Below are 27,948 nucleotides of genomic sequence, written 5' to 3'. Positions count from 1 at the left end.
AAATAAAGAGGAGGAAAGAAAGAGAGGGAGGGAAAAGAAACTTACTTAGGGGTTCCATGAGTTGAGATAAATGTCCATTAACCCTAGGTAGGTTCTTAAACAAAGCAATTCAATACATTTTGACCTACTGAAAGTCAAATCTCATTATTAGGACTGAGTGTGTATAGATTCTGAACATATGTATTGCAAAGCAATTTATTAGTCTTAAAGTTTCTAAAATGGTTTTAGAACTTCAATTTAAAAATTGTATCATTTCAGCCATTATAAAATTATTCATGAATTTTACCAGCAAACTTGTTCTAAAGTAATAAAAGAGGGGAAAATGGAACCAGGAGCCACTGAGAAGTAGCGATAAATAGCAAAGATGCCTGCACGCCATGCTGAGCGCCGTTCCCCCAAGAAGTGACAGGAGGTTCACAGGGGACATCACATTTCTCAGTAGCCCATTAAGGAAAACAAGCTTCGAGTTTGGTAATTTGCCCTAGTTCTGTAAACTGAACTGCTCCTCTCCTCGGTCCTAGGTAGGAGAACAGGAAGATGATCAGTCTGCAGATGCCAGCGTCAACACGGAAGATCTTGTACTTTGAAACTCTTTGCTCTCGGACCAAACTGTTTACTACTTGCCAGGAGCAATATCAGAGTAGTCCTTCAGCACCCCAGCCAAGTGCTCATTGTGAGTCTTAAACCGTCGCTTTTTCTGTGAGGCAGGCTTTTTCCTTCTTTGAATTGGGGCCACTTTCTTTGGTCCGGAGTCCTGCATGGAAGAAATACCCTGTCGCTTCAGATACTCTTCAATTTTCTCCTCGTCCATTGAATCCACGGTGACACTCCTCCACAGTTTCTGAAACTCTTCATCCACAGAAAACTGACAGCTCTTATCATTGAAGAAAAGAATTTTCTTCTTATCAGGACGGTTTACAAATAGTATCTGGTCCCCTAAAGCCTTGACAGCTTTCTGGGAATTGGGCAATCCTTCCTCGATGTCTTCTAGAAGAATCCCTCCTAAGCCTCGCTGGTCATGTTGATCTAAGAGCCTAAGCAGAGCCTTCTTATCTTTCAAGTTGTACTTGGGCTTAAAGGCATACTTCCCATCTACTACTTCAATTTTGGGATTATTGACTAGTGCCTCACTCATTAGCCATTGCTTCTGCTTGAGTCCAATATCTAAATGTTGCGTTTCATCCAAAATTTCTTCTAAAGTAATTAGTGAATTTAGATATGCCAGACAGAAAAAAATAATGATATGGCAGACAACTGAATTCTAGATGAGTCAACATAATTAATTATAAAAATTATACTCATTTATTCAAAATCATTTATTGAAATCTGATATATGCCAGGCTCTCTAGTGGGCAGTGGGGAACACATCAATGAACAAAATAGACATAAATCCCTGCCAAATGAAGCTTATATTCTAGAAGGGGAAGAAAATAAACAAAATTAATAAAATATGTAGCACAGACTGTTACATCGTGGTAAAGGTAATATGGGGGAAAATGAAATAAATAAAGAGGTGATCAGGGAAATCCTCAATGAAAAACTTGCCCATGAGTAAAGATCTGAATGAGCCTTTAAGTTTATCTACATAGTCTAAGGACTTCTCTGGCGGCTCAGACGGTAAAGCATCTGTCTACAATGCGGGAGACCTGGGCTCAATCCCTGGGTTGGAAAGATCCCCTGGAGAAGGAAATGGCAACCCACTCCTGTACTCTGGCCTGGAAAATACCATGGATGGAGGAGCCTGGTAGCCTACAATCCATGGGGTCACAAAGAGTCAGACACGACTGAGCAACTTCACTCACTCACTCACTCACTCACATAGTCTAAGCTTAAATCAAAGTGATGAATTGAAGTGATACTTTTTCATGAAAACAAAAACATGAAGGGTAAGAGTAAACATTCCATTTCTAACATGAGCACACCTTCAAGGTGCTGTCACCAAGCCTTTGTCCATCTAGTAAATGCCATCCAAGCCCTGACTACCAGACTCTCAGACAGAGTTAAGTATTCCTCCTTGTCTGAGAACTCTTCATTACTTACAGACTTGTATACTATACTAGGCTTTCTTCTCTAATAAATCATAGTCTCCTGGAGGTCTGCTTTGGTTCTGTTTCCCCAACATGTAGCACAAGGACTTATTCATTACAGCCACTCATTAATTTCTTTTTAATTGAACAGACCACATGCCCCAAAGTTGACAGTAAACACAATTATAAAACAATTATAAAATTTCAGTATTGGCTAGGTTATCACTGATTCAGAGAACAGGATATTCTGGCCTATATCCTATTCTGGCCTATAAATTATTGGGTTTCTGATGGTCAACAGGAAAAATGGTCAGAGATCTTTACCAGGCATTCAAGACCTTCAGCAACTCGCCCTTGCCCACATTCCTATCCTTCTCTCCCACCAGTACCCCATACTCCCCCAACTCCAATTATGCAGACAGGCTTATTCTATCTCAAAAACCATGTCTCTAAGCTTCTGCTAAGGCTATTTCCTTGGCCTGAAGTTCTTGTTCTCCTATTATGCCTGGTAAGTTCCTACTTATCTGAAAAATCCATCTGAGAGGAATTCCCTGGTGGTCCAGTGGTTAGGACTTGTTCACTGCAGGGGACATGGGTTCAATCCCTGGTCAGGGAGCTATGATTTTTGTTCCTCTGAAAAGCTTTTCCTGATTTTTTCAGATAGAACTAGGTACTCTTTCCTCTGAACCTCATTTTGTCTTTTTCATTCCTCAGCTACAATATTTACCACATCGTGGTATAAATATTTCCTTGTCTGGCTTCCCCACTTGACTGAGAAGTCTTCGAGGTTAGAGACAAGTTTATTCCTCTTTGTTCTCTCAGTGGATAGCAACAATGTCAGGTACATAATAGTTACTTAATACAGTCTTGGTTGAGTGAATGTTGAACAGATTTTAAATACTCGCTTAAGAACATTCGGAGAAGGCAATGGCACCCCACTCCAGTACTTTTGCCTGGAAAATCCCATGGATGGTGGAGCCTGGTAGGCTGCAGTCCATGGGGTCGCTAAGAGTCGGACATGACTGAGCGACTTCGCTTTCACTTTTCACTTTCATGCATTGGAGAAGGAAATGGCAAGCCACTCCAGTGTTCTTGCCTGGAGAATCCCAGGGACGGGGGAGCCTGGTGGCTGCCGTCTATGGGGTCACACAGAGTTGGACGTGACTGAAGTGACTTAGCATAGCATAGCATAGCATAAGAACATTCAGCAAGATACTGACAGAAAGAAGATAAGAAAATAAGTCCCCAGTGTACTTGTCCCTATATTTATATACCACCCTGCATGCCGAGTTGTGCCTCACATTTCAAAATCATACAATCTAAACCAGGCATATCACTCCCCTCAGAAGAAAGGATCTTTGAAATCATTGGTGTCAGAACATGTACAAAGCATAAGCTATTTCATATAGCATCAAGACTTAAATTGTATTCAAAATTAGCAACATAAACAACTAAATGGAAGAACTTAAGCAAGCGGTTTTGACTGGAGACATTTAGCAATGTCTGGAGTTATTTGGGGGGGTTGTCACAATTTGGGGGTGGAGCTGCTTCTAGAACCTAGTGGGTGGAGGCCAGTGATGGGGTTAAACATCCTATAAAGTGCAAGACAGCTCCTCATTACAAAGAATTATCCAACTCCAAAGGTTGAAAAACTCTGATCTAACCCTTCCACCTCAAGAAATTGTAACTTTTTTCTGAGTCACTATAATGACATTGAAAGTTATGATGGGCTCTTATGTAGATATGACTTCTCTCCTAGTCAACTGCTAGGAATGTAAAAATAATTGTAAAACATAGTACTCTGAACTAAGAGAAACATTGATCTCAAAGAAGAAGGAAGGGCTGGTTTTTCGTGTTCCACATTTGATCAGTAGCAATTTGAACTCTGCTAAAACAATTAGACAATAATAATCACCCTACTCAATCTCATAAACATTTGGATGAATTATTAATAAACATTAATCAAAGTATTATTGCTGATAAAATGGATGATGACTTGGAAAGAACTGCTTGGCTACTTAGCAACAAGATTACCAACCTTTGTAACATTTTAGCAATGCACAGGAGACTGGAGTAGTTTAAAGATAAGGAAATACATCAAAGCAGAACAAGACAATCTGAAAGTACTCTAATGATGGCACCTAAGGTTAACTGCAAGGCGATCCAAGCAGTCCATTCTGAAGGAGATCAGCCCTGGGGTTTCTTTGGAAGGAATGATGCTAAAGCTGAAACTCCAGTACTTTGGCCACCTCATGTGAAGAGTTGACTCACTGGAAAAGACTCTGATGCTGGGAGGGATTGGGGGCAGGAGAAGGGGACGACAGAGGATGAGATGGCTGGATGACATCACCGACTCGATGCATGTAAGTTTGAGTGAACTCTGGGAGTTGGTGATGGACAGGGAGGCCTGGCGTGCTGCGATTCATGGGGTTGCAAAGAGTCGGACACGACTGAGTGACTGAACTGAACTGAACTGAAGGTTAACTAGCCATCCAAACCCCAGAAATACGTCAAGAATCTGGTGAGGGTGGCAATACACCAAGCCTCCCTGTTTTATTCCAGTGACACAACAGCAATGTGCTGCAAAAGAAAATCTCTACTTCTGTCTCCAACTTCTTACTGACCATGTATTTGATTGTCTACAGGTGATCTTCACTTAGATTTCCCTTTGACAAACAAAATACATTTCAAAACCTGAACTTGTCACTGTTCGTAATAAAATGGAAACTTCATTATTTTCAACAGCATCACCCAACTTTTGACCACCTGGATTCAATCCTGTTATCTTACTTTTCACCGTCTATCCTTCAGCCTCATCATCCAACAACCCCCTGATTTGTATCACACATTGTCTTTTGAATTTGGTACTTTTCTCCATTTATTCCCTTTTAAAAAATCTATTTTTAAATCACTGCCTTAACGCAGGTCCTTATGTATTCCTAGATTTCTGCAGCAACCTTGGATGGTCTCTCATATTTATTGTCTCCCTGACCCACTGCTTCACATGCGATTGTAATAACAACCACCACCACGACACTGATGACAGGTCTCGGCTGCTGTAGCTTATAGGTGTATAGCTCGAGTTCTGGGGTCAGCCTGCCAGGATTCAAGTACTTAAGGATACTGTGATTTAACTAATCCTTGTGACAGCTCTATGAAGCGGCTATGATTATCTTCACTTTACTAATGAGAAAACTGAAATGTAGAGAGTGGAAGCCACTTGCCAAGATCACACATGTGGTAGCACCGAGTCAGGATTTGGTCACAGCGCACGTGGCTCCGTAGGCCGGGCCCTAACCGCTGTGATACCCTGCCCATCCTCCAACTGTTACTACCCAGGACTTGTTGTGCCCTACATCCATATCATAAGACCACTCTTCACATATCTGTATCCTATGAACCCAGCTCATTTTCTCTTTCTGTATCACTTTTGCATGTAAGGGACTAGTTGCCTTTATTTTATTTTGTATATGGTAGTGAATTGTTTTGCAATTATCCTAATATCAGTGCATATGTTTATATTTTGTCTCCTCACCCGAGTTTAAGGTTTTTCAAGAACTTTGCTATTCTTCTACGTTCTTCCAAAGTACTTACTAGAACACCCATGAGTATGTTAAAACTAACAGCCATAGTACTCATGAGTACTAAGTATTTTAAGATTAATCTGTTAATTATTTACGTGAAAACCCTTTACACATAAAAAAATAATGAATGGAGGTGAATAACTAATTCTAGGTATTATTATGAATATTACAATCAAGTTGGAGACTTCCTAAAAGATAATGAAAACTTTGGAGCCCCTAAAGACAGTGACATCTTCCAGCTTCATCTGTTAAAGAATGCCAAGTACAGGGCTGAAAGACCAAAGGCTTTGCTTCCTTGTTTAGTAAAGCTGGCCTAGTTATTCCAGAATACTCCCTAGCTTGGGGCGTAACAGCTCCCAGTACTCTCAACTCCACATGACACTGAAATTGCAAGCTAGATGAGCAGTCAGCAGTGGTGGCCAGTTCTTCCTCTTATACAGCGACAGCCTGGGATTGAGAGTCCTAGAGAGAATACAGGCTAATATGGTATGTCCCCAAGCACCACCCTCACCACTGTGGCCATCGCTTGGAAATCTTTCATTGGAATAACAGCTGCAACAAGTCATTATCACAGGCCTTTGATTCGGCTTGTCCATATTCAGAAAAGGGAAAAACAAGAGGCTTAACTCACCAATTAGTTTAAGCTCAGACTTGTTCACTGCAGTTCATACTTGTCTGTCTTGTGTACCTAGAACAGACCTGACTCAGAGGTACTAGATTTGTTGAATTGATGGGTGGGTTTAGAACTTCATGTTTTCTTTACATAACAGTGATGAAAACGATATCTATCATTATTGAACTGACAGCGTGATGGTTATACACCAGCTCCCTGGAGTCAGACGGCTTGAATCTGCACGTCAGCTGTCTGTCCTTGGGCGAGTTACTTAATTTCTCATACTCCCAGTTTCTTTGCCTGTAACATGGGCCTAATAAGAGTAACTACCTTCAGGACTTTTAAAAGGATTAAAGTAGAAAATAATGGTATATACTTAGTATACTGTAGTCTTACACATTTTAAGGACTTTAAAAATTGTAGCTATTTTTGAAAGCCTGCTCTGTGTCAGGCATTCCAGGAAGGTTTCTGAAATTTTGCATGATTGGCATTCTGAGACAGATAATTCTTTGCTGTGGGGGTTGTCCTGTGCCTTGCAGAACATTTAGCCCACACCTGCTCTCTACCCACCAGATGCCAGCAGCGTCTCCCGGGTCGGGGCAAGCACAACTGGAGAGCAAGATCAGCCCTGGTTGAGAGCCACTGCGCTAAACTGAGCTCTCTACAGATATTTTCCTGATTTCTCAAAATACTCTGACAAGGCACTGTGCCAATGGAATCTTCTCTATTTTGTAGGTAAGAAAATGACATCTGTCACCAACTTGCCTGGGTGGCCCAACCTGCCCAGGTTCAGCTGACTCCAGTCTTGACTGTGTGAACGTCTCCCACCTGTAGTGATATCTGTCTTCATGCCCTCCCTTGGCTTCCTCACCCACGAACGTACTTCCTGTAAGTAGAGGTCACAGCAGGATCTTCAGGGAGCCAAATCTCACCTTTACAGAGTTGTGAGATGATCTCAGGAATCCTCATCTCATGCCCATAACTCCTGAACCACAGTATTTCTACTCAGAGCTACAGAGTTTTGGCAAATCCCACGTGGAGTAGGTAAATAACCAAGAATGGCACTACTAAAGAATGTGAACTAGGACTTCCCTGGTGGTCCAGTGGCTGGGATTCTGCCTTCCAATGCAGCGGATGCAGGTTTGATACCTGGAAGGGGAGTAAGATCTCACACGCCTCATGGCCAAAAAACCAAAACATAAAACAGAAGCAATACTATAACAAATTCAATAAAGACCTTTTAAAAACTGTGAATTAAAACATTATAAGGCCTCATTTTTAATTCCTCTCTCTCTCTCTGTTTCCCTGCCAAGTCCCTCTTCAAGTAATATGCATACTTTTCCTCTCCTTTTTGTTTCTATGAACTCCATCCTATTCTTGGACCTCACTAAACACAACAGCCAAAGTGCTTCAATGGCCCTCACTGTACCACTCCAGTTCATTTAGTATCCTGCTGCCTGATCAATCTTCTGCAGTAATTAACTCTCCAAGTTACTGTTCTACTACATGCTGTTCTTAGTTGCTCAGTCATGTCCAACTCTTTGAGACCCCATGGACTGTAGCCTGCCAGGCTCCTTTCTCTGTGGGGATTCTCCAGACAAGAATACTGGAGTGAGTTGCCACGCCTTCCTCCAGGGGATCTGTCCACCCGGGGATCAAATCCAGGTCTCCGCATTGCAGGTGGATTCTTTACTGTCTGAGCTACCAGGGAAGCCCAAGAATACTGGAGTGGGTAGCTAGCCCTTCAGCAGTGGATCTTCCTGACCCCAGGAATTGAACCAGGATCTCCTGCACTGCAGGCGGATTATTAAAAGCACTGCTGCTGCTGCTAAGTCACTTTAGTCATGTCCAACTCCGTGCGACCCCATAGACGGCAGCCCACCAGGCTCCCCGGTCCCTGGGATTCTCCAGGCAAGAACACTGGAGTGGGTTGCCATTTCCTTCTCCAATGCATGAAAGTGAAAAGTGAAAGTGAAGTCGCTCAGTCATGTCCTACTCCTAGCGACCTCATGGACTGCAGCCTACCAGGCTCCTCCGTCCATGGGATTTCCTCCAGGCAAGAGTACTGGAGTAGGGTGCCATTGCCTTCTCCACTTAAAAGCACTAATGAATCCTAATTTCCTAAAACATCAAGTTTAAATTTCACTAAGTTACATTCAAGTCCCTTGAAATACTCTCTCTCTCTCTCTCTGCTCCTTGTCATGCTATCTCTCCTCCTCCTGCCAAAATCCTCGCTGTCCTACTAACTGGCTGAGGGGAACCCTGTTTCTCTGTTCCCGAAATCCTGTAGTTTCCTTACTCTCCCTTCTCTGTGCCTCTCCATCAAAATACTGACCACTCTTTTAGACCCCATTTAGGCTGAAGCCCCTTCGTGAAGTGTTCTCTGGCAACTGTAGCCTCATCAAGACCTTTCTATTTCAAGGTGTTCTCAGCCCCAATAGTCCATCGCATACCACCTAGCACCTTAATTTAACTCGCTGATATCTGCTAAAGTCTCATGTTTGCCCAGATGGACTACAATTCTGTGGCATTCTGGTACCATATTTCACAATTACAAGCTATTCTCAGAGAAGATCTTCAGTGAGTCCTTACAAGTTGACTTCTGTGGAAAGCCTTCTGCTGCTATAGAAATAGAGGCAGTGCTTCACAGGAGTGTGTGCCCTGACCTTACCATGACATCTGGGGCTCCACCCTATATGAGGTCACCTCATATGGTTCCCAGCCACCTGGAGACACCATTGCCAGCACACCTGCTTTATGCCAGCTCATCTCCAGCCTGAGCCCTCTGTTGGCTCTTTGCTTTCAATACTCTTGGGCTCCTGTTCCTATCACACACCTTGACTTACTTCTGCAGCATAGTCTTTGACATTGACTTTCTTCCTTGGGAGTAAAGCCTGATCACCATGCTGAAGTTAATCTTTATGGCCTCTTTTCTGGAGTCTTGGGAAATGGAAATTATGACATTATCTAGGCCGATGATTCCAAAACATAACAGAGGATAAGATCACTTGAGTGCTTTTTAATATTTTGACTCCTGGGCTCTGTTCCAGACCTACTACATCAGAATATCTGGGATATGGGCCTGGGAATCTGAATGCTTAAAAGCATCCCAGGTGATTCTCATGATCAGATGAATTGAGGAGACACTGATCTTAGGCTACTGGGTAGTATTTTACCAGCTTATCTGATGAGATATTTAGGCCTAGTTGACAATCAACAATTAGGCATCCTGGAGAAAGAAATTAGTAATTTCAGGGGCTTAGCAGTATTCTTTCTTATAAGTTTCCATTTTTTCCAGCTATTAATATAAGGAGATATAGTCTACTAAATGGACCACTAATACAGAAACTAGCAGTGTGACCCTGAAGAAGTCACTTAAGAACTCTGAGCTTCAATTTCTCATTTATAGAAAAAAGGAAAGTTAGGCCAGATCAGTAGTTCTCTTTCATGGATGAACATTAGAATCACTTTAAGAGTTCTTAGAATATACTATCCCCAGAGATTTTAATTTAATTGATCCAAGTGATTATGTGGTACAATTGAGATTAAAATAAAGTGAACTGGGTGATTTTTAAGACACTTTCCAACTCCAAAAACAACTCCATGATTTAACAGCCCTGCCATTTTCTAATTCTCATGTTGACTCTAGACATCATTTATTTCATGCCATATGCAAAAAAAAAAAATACATACAGGTTTTTTAATTCAATTTTCTCCAATAACATCTTTGTTCAGTTCAGTTCAGTTCAGTCGCTCAGTCATGTCCGACTCTTTGCGACCCCATGAATCGCAGCACGCCAGGCCTCCCTGTCCATCACCAACTCCCGGAGTTCACTCAGACTCACGTCCAGGGAGTCAGTGATGCCATCCAGCCATCTCATCCTCTGTCGTCCCCTTCTCCTCCTGCCCCCAATCCTCCCAACATCAGAGTCTTTTCCAATGAGTCAACCCTTCACATGAGGTGGCCAAAGTACTGGAGTTTCAGCTTTAGCATCATTCCTTCCAAAGAACACCCAGGGCTGATCTCCTTCAGAATGGACTGGTTGGATCTCCTTGCAGTCCAAGGGACTCTCAAGAGTCTTCTCCAACACCACAGTTCAAAAGCATCAATTCTTCGGCGCTCAGCCTTCTTCACAGTCCAACTCTCACATCCATACACGACCACAGGAAAAACCATAGCCTTGACTAGACGGACCTTTGTTGGCAAAATAATGTCACTGCTTTTGAATATGCTATCTAGGTTGGTCATAACTTTCCTTCCTTTGTTAGGTATTTGATGTTCATGTATTAAAGAGGCTGAATAATTTTAATATTCTTATGAGTTATTACTACCATGCAAAAATATTCAGGAGAATAATAAAGCCTTTAAAACTTGTCAGGCATAAAGAGCAAAAATCAGCTGTTAATTAAATCAAGATAAGTATATATCTCTCTGTTCCTTCAGTATTCAAAGTAATATTGATTGCTGAGTGGCTGCTATCTGTCACCCCTGTGCTAGTTGCTGGGGATACAGCAATGTATGAGAAAGAGTCCAAGCCCACATGGAAAAATAAACATTGTGTAAATGTTACAAATGCGATTGGGATCACAGTGGAATACAGGGAGCTACAAGAATGCATAAAGAGGACTTAACCCACTCTGTGCAAAAAGGCTTACAGGAGGAAGTGTGAGTTACAGTGAAGCCTGATAAATGAATTGGAATTAAGAGTGCTTGCTGAGTGAATAGCAGGTTGGAAGAAACTGAGGGTAGAAACAGCTTCCATGTACTAGAAACAGAAGGAAGAGGCTTGAACCAGAATGTGAAGAAAATGTGGTACAAGTGGAAGACCATATAAGAGAGTTTAGAATTTATCCCAAAGTATGCAAATAGTGGAGATTAGAATTTATCCTAAATAGCATAGAGTTTTGAATAAATTTTATTCTAAGATGCCCAATTGTGAAAGCTTAGAATTTATTTATTCTAAGAGCACTGAATACTTTAACTAGGGAACTAAAGTGATCAGATGTACACATTTGAGAGTCCCCACAGTGCCTGGAGCACAGAGATGCCTGTGGGAACAGAGAAAACGGGCTACTGGAGTGTAAGATGGACTGGAGTGGTGTGAGCAGAGATGAAGGAGAGTAGATTCAAGACATCCATCTGAAGAGACTCAGAGAGGCCCAGTGACGGATGGGCTGTTGGGGACCTAAATGAGTGAAGATTTCACTAAGAACTGGGTGGACGACCATACATTCATTCCCTGAGTTAAGGGACCCTGGAGGAGGAGGAGGTTCAGTGGAAAACATGGGCTCAGCTCAGGACACAATGAGTGTGAAATACCTGTAGGCCAACCAAATGGGGGTCTTTTTTTTTTTTTTTGGTTGCACCACTCAGCTTGTGGGATCTTAGTTGCCCAACAAGGGATTGAACCTGGGCCCCAGCAGTAAAAGCACCAAGTCTTAGTCACTGGACAACCAGAGAATTCCCAACCAAGGAGGGGTCTTGATCAAAGTGGGTCTGAAACCAAAACAAAACCTGGACTAAAGTTACAACACAAAATTACAAAAGCTGTCAACACATAGAAGATACCTGAAGTCACTAGAGATGGTTGAAATCACCTGCTACATGCTGGGGACTACAGTAGGTGCTAGGGCAGTAGATTCTTGGTGCTTAAGTATTTCACAGTCCAACAAATAGAACCACGTATTAAGAAAGGATGAATTTTAGTTCAACTGCCATAAAAATAACCAAGAAACACTACACTGAAAATCCCAATTATGGTCATAACAGGTATACCCTCTTCTCTCCTCTGCCCTCTGCAGGTTTATCTCCCAACTCAATCCAAACTACAAATTCACCTAAAAGTAGACTAGCCTATACTTTGTCCTAATAAAGTGGATTTCAACAGCTTAAACCATTAAAAGATACCATTTAAATCTTAAAAATGAAGTGGACAAGTTGAAATATCTTTACAATAACATAACATGCTTTTAAATATCATTGAACATGAAAATCCAGGGAGCAAATTGCAGATTTTGAGGTTTTGGTCATTCTCATGGCAATGTCAGCTCTACAGTTTACAGAGTTATGATCACAAAGCCCAAGGTCTGTTAAGCCTATGCCACATATAAACAAGTCCACAGTCTAAGGGGTTCATGGAACATGGAAAATGTACTTTGTAGCTTAAAAGAGCACTGCACCCAACATCTAAGCCTTCCGTTTGAAAGTTCACTTGATACCAGAAATAATTACAGTAAACCTAATGGAGTTGGAGAAGGTTCAATTACCCTTTCTCTTTCTTCCTCCATTTCCTCCCTCCCTCTCTTTTTTTTCTTTAACCTCTTCCTCCCTTCTTTCCTTTTTCTTTCTGTTTTTTTTTCATTTTCCATCTTTCTACAATAATTTTCTGCTTAAAAACTTTTATGGAATGAGACAAAGCATACATATATAATCTAAATGCCAGGTTCAGCTCAGTTCAGTTGCCCAGTCATGTCTGACTCATTGCGACCCCATGAACTGCAGTACTCCAGGCCTCCCTGTCCATCACCAACTCCCAGAGTTCACCCAAACTCATGTCCATTGAGTCAGTGATGCCATTCAACCATCACATTTTCTGTCGTCCCCTTCTCCTCCTGCCTTCAACTTTCCCAACATCAGGGTCTTTTCTAATGAGTCAGCTCTTCGCATCAGGTGGCCAAAATATTGGAGTTTCAGCTTCAACATCAGTCCTTCCAATGAACACCCAGGACTGATCTCCTTTAGGATGGACTGGTTGGATCTCCTTGCAGTCCAAAGGACTCTCAAGAGTCTTCTCCAACACCACAGTTCAAAAGCATCAATTCTTCGGCGCTCAGCTTTCAGTCCAACTCTCACATCCATACATGACCACTGGGAAAACCATAGCCTTGACTAGACGGACCTTTATTGGCAAAGTAATGTCTCTGCTTTGGAATATGCTATCTAGGTTGGTCATAACTTTCCTTCCAAGGAGTAAGCGTCTTTTAATTTCATGGCTGCAATCACCATCTGCAGTGATTTTGGAGCCCAGAAAAATAAAGGCAGCCACTGTTTCCACTGTTTCCCCATCTACTTGCCATGAAGTGATGGGACCGGATGCCATGATCTTCGTTTTCTGAATGTTGAGCTTTAAGCCAACTTTTTCGCTCTCCTTTTTCACGTTCATCAAGAGGCTCTTTAGTTCTTCTTCACTTTATGCCATAAGGGTGGTGTCATCTGCATATCTGAGGTTATTGATATTTCTCCCAGCAATCTTGATTCCAGCTTGTGCTTCATCCAGCCCAGTGTTTTTCATGATGTACTCTGCATATTAGTTAGATAAGCAGGGTGACAATATACGGCCTTGACGAACTCCTTTTCCTATTTGGAACCAGTCTGTTGTTCCATGTCCAGTTCTTCCCCACCCCCACCCCCACCCCCCAACTCTGGCCACTTTTACTCAGCACAGGAAGTGCCTTTTAACTTCATGGCTGCAATCACCATCCACAGTGATTTTGGAGCTCAAGAAAATAAAATCTGTCACTTTCCACTTTTTCCTTTTCTATTTGCCATGAAGTGGTGGGACTGGATGCCATTATCTTAGTTTTTTGAATGTTGAGTTTTTGGTTTCTTTTTAAAATAACTTTATTTATTTTAATTGGAGGCTAATTGCTTTACAATACTGTATTGGTTTTGCCATACATTACTTGAACCTGCCACAGGTGTACATGTCCCACTTCTCTCCCCATTCCATCCCTCTGGGTCATCCCAGTGCACCAGCCCTGAGCACCCTGTCTCATGCATCAAACCTGGACTGGTGATTCATTTCACATATGATAATATACATGTTTCAGTGCCATTCTCTCAAATCACCCCACCCTCGCCCTCTCCCACAGAGTCCATAAGACTGTTCTATACATCTGTGTCTCTTGCTGTCTTACATACAGGGTTAAAGTTACCATCTTTCTAAATTCCATATATATGTGTTAGTATACTGTATTGGTGTTTTTCTTTCTGGCTTACATCACTCTGTATAATAGGATCCAGTTTAATCCACCTCATTAGAACTGATTCAAATGTATTCTTTTTAATGGCTGAGTAATAGTTCTTTGTGTATATCTGCTGATGGACATCCAGGTTGTTTCCATGTCCTGGCTATTATAAACAGTGCTGCAATGAACATTGGGGTACATGTGTATCATTCAGTTCTGGTTTCCTTGGTGTGTATGCCCAGCAGTGGGATTGCTGGGTCGTATGGCAGTTCTATTTCCAGTTTTTTAAGGAATCTCCACACTGTTCTCCATAGTGGCTGTACTAGTTTGCATTCCCACCAACAGTGTAAGAGGGTTCCCTTTTCTCCACACCCTCTCCAGCATTTATTGCTTGTAGACTTTTGGATCACAGCCATTCTGACTGGTGTGAAATGGTACCTTATAGTGGTTTTGATTTGCATTTCTCTGATAATGAGTGATGTTGAGCATCTTTTCATGTGTTTGTTAGCCATCTGTATGTCTTCTTTGGAGAAATGTCTCTTTAGTTCTTTGACACATTTTTTTGATTGGGTCATTTATTTTTTGGGAATTGAGCTGCAGGAGTTGCTTGTATATTTTTGAGATTAATTCCTTGTCAGTTGCTTCATTTGCTATTATTTTCTCCCATTCTGAAGGCTGTCTTTTCACCTTGCTTATAGTTTCCTTTGTTGTGCAGAAGCGTTTAATTTTAATTAGGTCCCATATGTTTATTTTTGCTTTTATTTCCGATATTCTGGGAGGTGGGTCATAGAGGATCCTGCTGTGATTTATGTTGGAGAGTGTTTTGCCTATGTTTTCCTCTAGGAGTTTTATACTTTCTGGTCTTACGTTTAGATCTTTAATCCACTTTGAGTTTATTTTTGTGTATAGTGTTAGAAAGTATTCTAGTTTCATTCTTTTACAAGTGGTTGACCAGTTTTCCCAGCACCACTTGTTAAAGAGATTGTCTTTAATCCATTGTATATTCTTGCCTCTTTTGTCAAAGATAAGGTGTCCATAGGTGCTTGGATTTATCTCTGGGCTCTCTATTTTGTTCCACTGATCTATATTTCTGTCTTTGTGCCAGTACCATACTGTCTTGATAACTGTGGCTTTGTAGTACCTGAAGTCAGGCAGGTTGATTCCTCCAGTTTCATTCTTCTTTCTCAACATTGCTTTGGCTACTCAAGGTTTTTTGTATTTCCATGCAAATTATGAAATTATTTGTTCTAGCTCTGTGAAAAATACCATTGGTAGCTTGACAGGGATTGCATTGAATCTATAGATTGCTTTGGGTAGTATACTCATTTTCACTATATTGATTCTTCCAATCCATGAACATGGTATATTTCTCCATCTATTAGTGTCCTCTTTGATTTCTTTCACCAGTGTTTTATAGTTTTCTATATATAGGTCTTTTGTTTCTTTAGGTAGATATATTTCTAAGTATTTTATTCTTTTCATTACAATGGTGAATGGAATTGTTTCCTTGATTTCTCTTTCTGTTTTCTCATTGTTAGTGTATAGGAATGCAAGGGATTTCTGTGTGTTGATTTTATATCCTGAAACTTTATTATATTCATTGATTATCTCTAATGATTTTCTGGTGGAGTCTTTAGGGTTCTCTAGGTAGAGGATCATGTCATCTGCAAACAATGAGAGTTTTACTTCTTCTCCAATCTGGATTCCTTTTATTTCTTCTTCTACTCTGATTGCTGTGGCCAAAACTTCCAAAACTATGTTGTATAGTAGTAGTGAGAGTGGGCACGCTTGTCTTGTTCCTAACTTTAGGGGAAATGCTTTCAATTTTTCACCACTGAGGATAATGTTTGCTGTGGGTTTGTCATATATAGCTTTTATTATGTTGAGGTGTGTTCCTTCTATTCATGCTTTCTGGAGGGTTTTATCATTAACCCAAAAAAGATGTCCTTTTCATTATATGGGACTGGAATGGAAAATAGGAAGTCAAGAAACACCTGGAGTAACAGGCAAATTTGGCCTTGGAGTATGGAATGAAGCAGGGCAAAGGCTAATAGAGTTTTGTCAAGAGAATGCACTGGTCATAGCAAACACCTTCTTCCAACAACACAGGAGAAGACTCTACACATGGACATCACCAGATGATCAATACTGAAAACAGACTGATTGTATTCTTTGCAGCCAAAGATGGAAAAGCTCTATATGGTCAGCAAAAACAAGACCAGGAGCTGACTGTGGCTCAGATCATGAATTCTTTATTGCCAAATTCAGACTTAAATTGAAGAAAGTGGGAAAAACCACTAAACCATTCAGGTATGACCTAAATCAAATCCCTTATGATTATATAGTGGAAGTGAGAAATAGATTTAAGGGACTAGATCTGATAGACAGAGTGCCTGATAAACTATGGATGGAAGTTCCTGACATTGTACAGGAGACAGGGATCAAGACCATCCTCAAGAAAAAGAAATGCAGAAAAGCAAATTGGCTGTCTGGGGAGGCCTTACAAATAGCTGTGAAAAGAAGAGAAGTGAAAAGCAAAGGAGAAAAGGAAAGATATACCCATTTGAATGCAGAGTTCCAAAGAATAGCAAGGAGAGATAAGAAAGCCTTCCTCAGTGATCAATGCAAAGAAATAGAGGAAAACAATAGAATAGGAAAAACTAGAGATCGCTTCATGAAAATTAGAGATACCAAGGGAACATCTCATGCAAAGATGGGCTCGATAAAGGACAGAAATGGTATGGACCTAACAGAAGCAGAAGATATTAAGAAGAGATGGCAAGAATACACAGAAGAACTGTACAAAAAAGATCTTCATGACCCAGATAATCACGATGGTGTGATCACTCACCTAGAGCCAGACATTCTGGAATGTGAAGGTAAGTGAGCCTTAGACAGCATCACTACAAACAAAGCTGGGGGAGCTGATGGAATTCCAGTTGAGCTATTTCAAATCCTGAAAGATGATGCTGTGAAAGGGCTGCACTCAATATGCCAGCAAATTTGGAAAACTCAGCAGTGGCCACAGGACTGGAAAAGGTCAGTTTTCATTTCAATCCCAAAGAAAGGCAATGCCAAAGAATGCTCAAACTACCGCACAATTGCACTCATCTCACATGCTAGTAAAATAATGCTCAAAATTCTCCAAGCCAGGCTTCAGCAATACATGAACCGTGAACTTCCAGATGTTCAAGCTGGTTTTAGAAAAGGCAGAGGAACAAGGGATCAAATTGACAACATCCTCTGGATCATCAAAAAAGCAAGAGAGTTCCAGAAAAACATCTATTTCTGCTTTACTGACTATGCCAAAGCCTTTGACTGTGTGGATCACAATAAACTGTGGAAAATTCTGAAAGAGATGGGAATACCAGACCACCTGACCTGCCTCTTAAGAAACCTATATGCAGGTCAAGAAGCAACAGTTAAAACCAGACATGGAACAACAGACTGGTTACAAATAGGAAAAGGAGTCCGTCAAGGCTCTATATTGTCACCCTGCTTATCTAACTTATATGCAGAGTACATCATGAGAAACGCGGGCTGGAAGAAGCACAAGCTGGAATCAAGATTGCCGGGAGAAATATCAATAACCTCAGATATGCAGATGACACCACCCTTATGGCAGAAAGTGAAGAGGAACTAAAAAGCCTCTTGATGAAAGTGAAAGTGGAGAGTGAAAAAGTTGGCTTAAAGCTCAACATTCAGAAAACAAAGATCATGGCATCCGGTCCCATCACTTCATGGGAAATAGATGGGGAAACAGTGGAAACAGTGTCAGACTTTATTTTGGGGAGCTCCAAAATCATGGCAGTAGGTGATTACATCCATGAAATTAAAAGACGCTTACTCCCTGGAGGAAAGTTATGACCAACCTAGATAGTATATTGAAAAGCAGAGACATTACTTTGCCAATAAAGGTCCGTCTAGTCAAGGCTATGCTTTTTCCAGTGGTGATGTATGGATGTGAGAGTTGGACTATAAAGAAAGCTGAGTGCCAAAGAATTGATGCTTTTGAACTGTGGTGTTGGAGGAGACTCTTGAGAGTCCCTTGGACTGCAAGGAGATCCAACCAGTCCATCCTAAAGGAGATCGATCAGTCCTGGGTGTTCATTGGAAAGACTGATGTTGAAGTTGAAACTCCAATACTTTGGCCACCTGATGTGAAGAGCTGACTCATTTGAAAAGCCCCTGATGCTGGAAAAGATTGAGGGCAGGAGGAGAAGGGGACGACAGAGGATGAGATGGTTGGATGGCATCACCGACTCTATGGACATGGGTTTGGGTGGACTCCACAAGTTGGTGATGGACAGGGAGGCCTGGCGTGCTGCGGTTCATGGGATCGCAAAGAGTCGGACACGACTGAGCAACTGAACTGAACTGAACTACACTATTCCATGTGTCTAGATATTTTGTGTATATTATAATGACTGCTAGTGATTCACAGAAATAAAATCTTAAATCAACTAGTCCTGACCTACAATTTAAAGTATTTTCAGTTCAGTTCAGTTCAGTCACTCAGTCGTGTCCGACTCTTTGTGACCCCATGAATCGCAGCACGCCAGGCCTCCCTGTCCATCACCAACTCCCGGAGTTCACTCAGACTCATGTCCATCGAGTCAGTGATGCCATCCAGCCATCTCATCCTCTGTCGTCCCCTTCTCCTCCTGCCCCCAATCCCTCCCAAGATCAGAATCTTTTCCAATGAGTCATATTTTTTTGCAATTAAAATGATTCTGCTACACATAATCTCTCTACACATAGCTTATTACTTCATTTTAAAATTATATCTTAATCAGAACAGTGGTGTGTCAATAATGTTTAACAATTGCCCTCTGTGCAGATGGAAGAGGGAAGGAGGTGGAGTAGAGAAGCCTCCATTTGTCTTATTTGCCAATTTAAGTGGTGCACGTATTCCAACTATGGCCAATTTCAAACTCCATTGGGCAAAAACTGAAACACATGTCAGAGCAAGAGCAATAGTAAACACCAAGTAAAATTTAAGAGGTAACAACAACCTAATGAATTGAACATCAGCCAAAAAATCCCCATGCCTTTTTAATATTTTCTAGTTCTGATATAGTTGATTTACAATATTATATAAGTTGCAGGTATACAACATAGTGATTCACAAATTTTAAAGTTTATACACCATTTATAGTTATTATAGAACATTGGCTATATTCCCTGTACTGTATAGTACATCTTTGTAGTGACCTTTTAATTTTTTAAATGAAAATTTATCTATAGGAAGAGTGGTGATTGAAACCAGCTTAAACTGGCTGATGGGTAAATTTTTAGGACTTTTTAAAGTTGGTTATTAAACATGACCATTATTTTAAATTAATTTGCATAAATCTACAGTTAAATAAGGAGAAGGGAATGGCACCCCACTCCAGTACTCTTGCCTGGAAAATCCCATGGATGGAGGAGCCTGGTAGGCTGCAGTCCATGGGGTCGCTAAGTCGGACATGACTGAATGACTTCACTTTCACCTTTCGCTTTCATGCATTAGAGAAGGAAATGGCAACCCACTCCAGTGTTCTTGCCTGGAGGATCCCAGGGATTGGGGAGCCTGGTGGGATGCTGTCTATGGGGTCACACAGAGTCGGACATGACTGAAGTGACTTAGCAACAGTTAAATAAATTCTGTTTTAAACAAAGGCAATAGATAGTGAAAGCTCATCGTATCCTAATTTTTTTTAACTCTATTTTACTGTTATCTATACCCTTTAGCTTTTTACATCTACAGGGTACAACTGCATATTTCTTTCCAACTCTGCATTCATGCTGGTCATTAAGAACAAGGTATTAATAAGATTTTTTTAATTTAGTATTTTAAATATTGAATTTAAGAGTTTAAAGAATTGTCAATATAGATACAGATTTTATTATTTTCCAGTGGAATGAGAAAGTGATTATGTAGATAAGAAAGTAAGAAGATGGCAGGTGACTTTCTAGTCTAACAGGACAGACTCAGAGTTGGGTCTTTGAGGAATAACATAGTAGAAGAATCTGGAGAAGGAAATGGCAATCCACTCCAGTACTATTGCCTGGAAAATCCCATGGACAAAGGAGCCTGGTAGGCTACAGTCCACGGGGTCGCAAAGAGTCGGACACGACTGAGCGACTTCACTTACTTACTTACTTACCTATAGTAGAATAGTAATAAGAAATGAGAAATGAAGTATTACCATATGATGTGTTCAGAAAGTAGAATCTGGTTGTTAAACTGGAAGACAGCTAATTTGGATGCAAAGGTGTTTATAGGTAACACAGTTTTAAATCATCTATGGTGCCGACAGCAACAAGATGGGAAGGCCTGTGATTCTCAGACTGTGCCCTGTGATGCCGTGAGGTGTCTGTGAACCCAAAGGACACCATGGGGTATTCTAAATTTTGAGGGAAACACAGTGATACTGACATCTGTTGGACATGGCTTGAACTGGTTGCTCAAGGTATTCTCAGTTTCAACATTAGATTGTACTACATTTATTTTGACAATGATGTCATATCTTTGCAAAGATAACTGGTGGTTTCTGAGATGAAAAAAAAAAAAAAAACACCTCATGAAAATCACTAAGGAACAGAAACGAGGGTGGTGATGTTCAATCTTATTCCGAGATTTGAGAAGTTATACAGTGCCCAGCAGTCATACACACCCTATTAATGACTGTGGTTACTTAAGAATAAAATGTAAATGTTATTTTCCATTTCAACTTTATGTGTATTATTTTTTCAAGTAGCTACTAAGTTGTTCAAATGCAAATATTTCTTAAGTTTTTGGACCTCATTACTTAGTAAAAAGAATTACTCGGAATTTTTTTTGCTCATTTGTTTTTTGGCGTGTTCTCAGCTTTGGGGATCGGAGAAGGAAATGGCAACCCACTCCAGTGTTCTTGCCTGGAGAATCCCAGGGACGGGGGAGCCTGGTGGGCTGCTGTCTCTTGGGTCGCACAAAGTCGGACGCAACTGAAGCGACTTAGCAGCAGCTTTGGGGACCATGGAAAAGTTATGAGGACATTTAGAGTACTCTGAACTGAAAAAGTATGGGAATGTCTGGAGGGGGCCTCAAATTCATAAAGAAGGAATGAGTGGGATTCTGGGTGCAGAGCTCCTCAAAACATAGCCATATTAAATTCAGGAAGGAAATATTGTATTAAACATATAAAAAGGTATTAAAGGTCAGAAGTAAGGTGCAGAAATGAGAATAATAAGTGATAAGCTATGCAGTACTACTTGTAAAAGCAAAGGAATGGAAATAACCACAGAGTCCTGAAATAGAAGGATGACTGAATCACCTAAGGGACAACACATGATGGGGTTCGTACTGGGCAGCCGTGGGCGGAAACAAGCATGCATTGCTTTACACTATTGTGAAATCATCTCCAGGATATAATGTTAGATAAGAACGTCAAAGTGCAGGAACATATGTACAGTGTGCTACAGTTTATCTAAAAGAAGGGAAGAAAATATGAATATGTACATAAACATTTTGTTTATAAGTGAAATTTAAGTTCAATTAAAAAAAAAAACAAACTAGTATTAGACTTCACGCTCCCTTTAGGTTATGGAAAGCCTGAAAGAAAATCACTCTTCCATTTGCAATAACAAAAAATGAATGATCTGCAAAATCACAGCTTTCCTTGAACACATTGGAGAACTGAGCTCACAGGGTAACAAACCAGGCTGAAGCAAAGGAAAGTCAGGAGCCCTCCGTGAGAGTCAGGACATAGGCACTTCTTCCTGGGTCAGACTCCCCCAGATGCCAGACAAGCCAAGAAGAAAAGCTCAGCTAATGTTTTCAATGAATTGCTGAAAAGTGTGAGGATACAATGTCTGGGTGGCCATAGATACGAGGGAAATTCACAACCGCTGGTGCTCACAAGTAAGATCTGAGCAACACTTCTTTAAGGTGCAGGCCTGAGAAAGGGACAAACTCTTTGCAAGGCACAGACAAAGCTCAAAAACTTGTCTTATCTCTAATAAAGAAATCAAAATAATTGTTTTAAAAACACTGTCCAACAAAGAAAATTCCAGACACAGATTACTTTGCTGGGAAATTTTACATAACATTAAGAGAAGAAATAATAATATTTATATAAACTATTCCAAAATGCAATTAGGAAGGAACACTTCCCAACTGATTTCTGAAGTCATCATTACCCTGATGTCAAAATCAAAAGGAAGGAAAAAAAAATGCATTGCAACAAAATAAAGCTGCAGACCCACAGCTCTCATGAACCTAGATGTAAAACTCTTCAAGAAAATATTAGCAAATTGGATACAAAAAAATATTAAAACATAATTCATCATAACCAACTGGAGTTTATCCCAGGAATAAGATTGGTTCAACATTTAGAAAGCAATCAAGCTAATTCCTCATACCAACAGACTAGACAGTGTCAGAAAGCTTAGGCAGAATGAAATTCAGAAGAAAGATTATGTTTGTTGCCCCAAAGAGTCCAGCAATAAGCTCTGTAAGCCAGAAATTCCTACAAATATTTCAGAGAAGGGACAACTTGTCATACTGGATAAGCTAAAGGTCTATATGATTGCTTCCTAGTTTAACTACAGTTGATTCTCCTAAAGAAAAATTAGGCTAGGGGATTATAATATTATTTCCACACCAAGTCACTCAGTCATGTCCAACTCTTTGCAACCCCGTGGACTGTAGCCCACCAGGCTCCTCTGTCCATGACATTTCCCAGGTAAGAATACTGGAGTGGGTTGCCATTTCCTCCTCTAGGGGATCTTCCCAACTTGGGGAACAAACCCATGACTCCTGCACTGGCAGGCAGATTCTTTATCACTAAGCCATGTGAAAAGCCCCAAACATTTCCAAACGTCGTCTCTAATCCTCAGGGTTAGAGGGGAACTTCAATAATTAGTTTTAGGGATAACCAAACAGCTATATGAAAAGAATGAAATCGGATTACTTTCTCACACAACACACAATGACAAACTCAAAATGAATTAAAGACTTCAATGCAGGACATGAAACCATAAAACTCTGAGAAGAACACATAGGCACTGTGTTCTTTGACATCAATCTTAGCAGTATTGTTTTTTTGGATCTGTCTCCTCAGGCAAGGGGAACAAAAGCATAAATAGGTAAGACTGCATCAGACTAAAGAGGTTTTGCACAGTGAAGAAAACTCAACAAAACAACAACCTGCTTAATGAATGGGAAAAAATGCTTGCAAATGATATATACAATAAGGCATTATAGCCTATATATATATACATATATATAAACTCATACAACTACAAAAAAAAAAAAAAGTAGGCAGAGGACCTGAAAAAACATTTTTCAAAAAAAGAGAAATAGATGGCCAACTAACACATGGAAAGATGCTCAACATCACTAATTACAGAAATCAAACTCATGTCCCCTGCAGTGGAACGTTGAAGTCTTAACAACTGGGCCACTGGGAAGTCACAATTTCCAAGTTTTTGTTATCTGTTTTTTTAACAAATAGTCTTCCAAGAGTTCTAACTGCCCAACATCCCTCCTCCTCTCTCATTTCCTCCCTCTTCCCCTGCCCTATACGTATATTCTCTCTTCTACAAAAGCCATCCATGCCCCTTTTTTCAAGAAGCCTCAGTCACACAAACTTGTATTGATAACATTAGACCAGCAGTAGGTCTGGTTTTAGTCATCCAGAATTTAATCTCAGCCTTCCTTGGACACTCAACATCCACCATAAAATCAAGAGGTACAGACACATACTCATATTCTGTTTTGTTTTATCTCACTCAGTTCAGTTCAGTCGCTCAGTCATGTCCAACTCTTTGCAACACCATGAACCGCAGCACGCCAGGCCTCCCTGTCCATCACCAACTCCCGGAGTTCTCTCAGACTCATTTCCATTGAGTCAGTGATGCCATCCAGCCATTTCATCCTCTGTCATCTACCGGGGTCCAGCCCTGGTTGGATCCAGGGATTCCCTCGGGAGGACGGCATCAGCGAAAGAATAGATAAAGAGATAAGGAAAGAATTTTGCAGTTAAGAAAATAGAGGAGACAAAAGAGGCTGATATTCCTTGGTTTACGCAGAAAGCCAAAAAAGCCCCAGCACGGGACTTACTCTGCTCACGTAGGCCGCAGGCGCCCTCTCAAATCGCAGAAGGTGCCCCACCTTAGGCACCTTCTTGAGTGGGTCTTAGAACCCCAGGTAGGAAAGTGAACGCAGAGAGCCCCTGTGCTCCATGGAATCAGCCTGAATAGGAAAAGGAAAGAGAAAGAACGACATGGGGAGACCAAGCTTTGGTGAGCAAGGCCCGCACTTTATTTTCCAAAGTAGTTTTTATACCTTAAGTTGTGCATAGAGGATAATGGAGGAAGGGGTAGAGTCATGCAAGGTCAGCAGTCCTTTATCCTTATCAAAGCCAGGCTTTCTTTCTGCAAACTTATCATATGCAAAAGTTTTAGGTGATTTACATCATCTTCTGGCCAGGAGGCCTGTTAACATTTTATGACCCTTTCTTCAGAAAACTTTTTTTTCTCTAAAGGTGATTATTCTAAAGTCAGGCACCACCCTCCGAAAGCATTAGATAAAATAGCATTCCTATAGGGCAAAAGTGTGGTGGGCTATAACAAGAAAAGAATTAACTCAAGGGTCCAAGGTTACAAACATTAAAGCTACTGCTTACATTTCTATACACCAACTATATTAATCAATACACTCCCAGGGACACAGTAGGTAAGGGATATGGAAACTTGGCAGCAAGCATTAGCTCAACAAAGAAATCCTCTACTAGTTATATTTTAACCATTTTAACTCTCTGAGAAGCTCTGCATTGTTCGAATATCTTAAGCTTTCCGTGCCTCTCGTGGTTGGGAGGCTGTGAATATGAACAAACCTGTTAGGCAAGCTAGAAAGTCATCAGAGGGGTTTGAATTGAAACACTCCTATTATGCCCAGAAGACTTATTAACTGGAGTTTTAAGTTTATTTTCTTACAGAGAAAGTTGGTTGGGGATAGCCCCCCGTTAATGTCAGAAGAGTTGGTGAAAGTCATAAAATAGTAAAACAGATTCTGGTTTTGGGGTAGACACTCAGGCAGGCCCAGTGGGGCACCCCTCGAGTTCTGGCTCGCCTTGCCCACCAGAACTCTCCCACATGGCCTTGTCATGGGTGGGGACTCCCGTGCTGGCTTCTGGCAGTTGTCCCCTTCTCCTCCTGCCCCCAGTCCCTCCCAGCATCAGGGTCTTTTCCAATGAGTCAGCTCTTCGCATCAGGTGGCCAAAGAATTGGAGTTTCAGCTTCAGCATCAGTCCTTCCAGTGAACACCCAGGACTGATCTCCTTTAGGATGGACTGGTTGGATCTCCTTGCAGCCCAAGGGACTCTCAAGAGTCTTCTCCAACACCACAGTTCAAAAGCATCAATTCTTCAGCACTCAGCTTTCTTTATAGTCCAACTCTCACATCCATACATGACCACTGGAAAAACCATAGCCTTGAATAGATGGACCTTGGTTGACAAAGTAATGTCTCTGCTTTTGAATATGCTGTCTAGGTTGGTCTCACTAGGGCAAGCCAATAACCACTGCACTGCAATACTTTTAACACCAGAACACCAGGCAAATACATGCAGGGAAACTGAACAAACTTGCTTGTTCACGCTGTGATAGCACAAGTAGTGTTTTCCTGGCTAGTGCTTCACAAAACATAGTAATAAGATACACAAAGTCACGTTGTTGCCATAAACAGACTTTGGTTAACAGCTTTGTAAATCTGTATGAGTGCTAACTATCAGAACTGGAGCAAAAGTACCCAGCTATGAAAAATCCTGCATTACAATGAGGGCATTTTACAAAGAAAAACATTATCTAAATATATATATATTTGTCACTGAGACATTTTAACTTTAGTTGTTTTTGTTGATTCACTCAGGCGGACTCGTTTCAACAAGTTGTAAAAGCATCAAAATGCAAATTTGGCAACAGTAAAGGCCTAATCACGATTTGCAGCTCTTTAGACATCAAACATTCATAACTATTTTATTTAACTGACTCAAGTCATTCACTGCAATCTAATGCACAGAGATGGCTATGCTTAATTTTGCCTCTTCAATAATGTAGACCAAAACTTTTTAAAAATGCCCTTTGTTGTTCAGTCGCTAAGTCGTGTCCAACTCTTTGCAACCCCCTGAACTGACCCTTGCCAGGCTTCCTTGTCCTTCACTATCTCCCTGAGTTTGCTCAAACCCATGTCCATTGAGTCCGTGATGCCATCCAACCACCTCATCCTCTGTCGCTCTCTTCTCCTCCTGCCCTCCATCTTTTCTGGCATCAGCATCTTTCCCAATGAGTCACAGTCTTTGGGAAAGTAGGTGGACTGCCACACCTGCGTGCAGAAGCTCTGGAAGTAGCATTTTGATCAACCTTCGACACAGCTGTCAAGCATGTAAAGATACCCCAGGCATGGGCAGCATAGAAAGCACTTAGCACTGGTGCCATTCACAAGCCCCACTGAGCACTACTTTGTAAGGCAGACCCACCAACAATGAAGTTTTCAAATCCAGTTGGTTTAAGAGCAAGTTTGAGACTATGATGTGCTGTTTGAGGTACCTAGGGTGAAAAATTTAAAGAGACACTCACTTGCAGGGCCCTGAGAATGACGGCCTCTTTAAAGTCTACACCCAAGGTCCTCATTTACTTCATCCTAGTCTCTATCCTGCAGAAAAGCCCCAAAGTGACGTTGTCTGTAGGAGTCAGGAGCACCTGATCTCCACATTCCATGGCTGATGAGAAACTTCAGAACCAACCTTACGTCAGGTAGTAAAGTTTACTCATCCGCAGCCCAGTGCTTGGAGGCTCAGCTATTTCCCTTGAGGGATCGACAGCAACCTGATACACTCACTTCTTTATTAGGACTAAGTCCCTGAGTCTTGTCAATGCCTGTGTTATAAAGGGCTAGTGGTGGTGGTGGTTATAGTTGCTAAAGCATGTCTGACTCCTGTGATCCTGTGGCCTGTAGCCCACCAGGCTCCTCTGTCCATAGGATTTTCCAGGTGAGAATACTGGAGTGGATCACCATTTCCTTCTCCAGGGGATCTTCCCAACCCCAGAGATTGAACCTGCATCTGCTGCATTGGCAGTCAGATGCTTTACCACTGAGCCACCAGGGAAGCTCCCTTTCCTAGAGGCTGCCTACAAACACTAGCCCAGTATCTCAGGCCATCATCTTCTGACATGATTCCTGAGGCAAGTCACGAGCTCAGATTGCATCACTTCTACCTTGATTTCACCTCTGTGTGATTTGTCTTAGAGTCCATCCGTATTCCCACCCTACTATGTTGAGGTCCTTTAATGGACCGGAACCTGGTGGTCTGGAGTCGACCGATAAGAAAGTACAGCAGAGAGAAAGAGGCTGATATTCCTTGGTTTACGCAGAAAGCCAATAAAGCCCCTGCACAGGACTTGCTCTGTTCACGGAGGCCTCAGGCACCCTCTCGATGGGGAGAAAGTGCCTTCTCGAGAGGGTCTTAGAAGCCCGGACTGGAAAGTGAACTCAGAGAGCCTCTGTGCTCCAAAGAAATAGCATGAGAAAGAGAGACCGAGAGCGAGAGCGCGCGCGCGAGAGAGAGAGAGAGAGAGAGAGAGAGAAAGCAAGACACGGGGACCAAAGCTCTGATGGAGCAAAGGTGTTTTAATCAACATGGTGTGGGCATATATACTGTAGTTATCCTCAGCAAAGATAAAGATTAAAATTCCAGACTTACAAAACATAGGCAATCCATATTAAAGAGAG

At 41.3% G+C, this 27,948-nt stretch overlaps 1 protein-coding gene across 1 annotated transcript; it reads right to left on the bottom strand.

The window, feature by feature from the left end:
• Positions 1 to 305: 305 nt before the first annotated feature.
• LOC102414550 (general transcription factor IIE subunit 2) lies at positions 306 to 26,849 on the bottom strand. Its single transcript, XM_044925174.1, has 2 exons — positions 26,796 to 26,849; positions 306 to 1,261 (listed from the first exon to the last, which is right to left on the bottom strand). The coding sequence occupies exons 1-2, from the start codon at positions 26,847 to 26,849 to the stop codon at positions 617 to 619; spliced, it is 699 nt and encodes a 232-aa protein (XP_044781109.1). The 3' UTR covers positions 306 to 616.
• Positions 26,850 to 27,948: the final 1,099 nt, after the last annotated feature.

This window comes from Bubalus bubalis, chromosome 2 (genome assembly GCF_019923935.1).
Source record: "Bubalus bubalis isolate 160015118507 breed Murrah chromosome 2, NDDB_SH_1, whole genome shotgun sequence".
NCBI lineage: Eukaryota > Metazoa > Chordata > Mammalia > Artiodactyla > Bovidae > Bubalus > Bubalus bubalis.
This window is presented reverse-complemented; position numbering and strand designations above follow the sequence as displayed.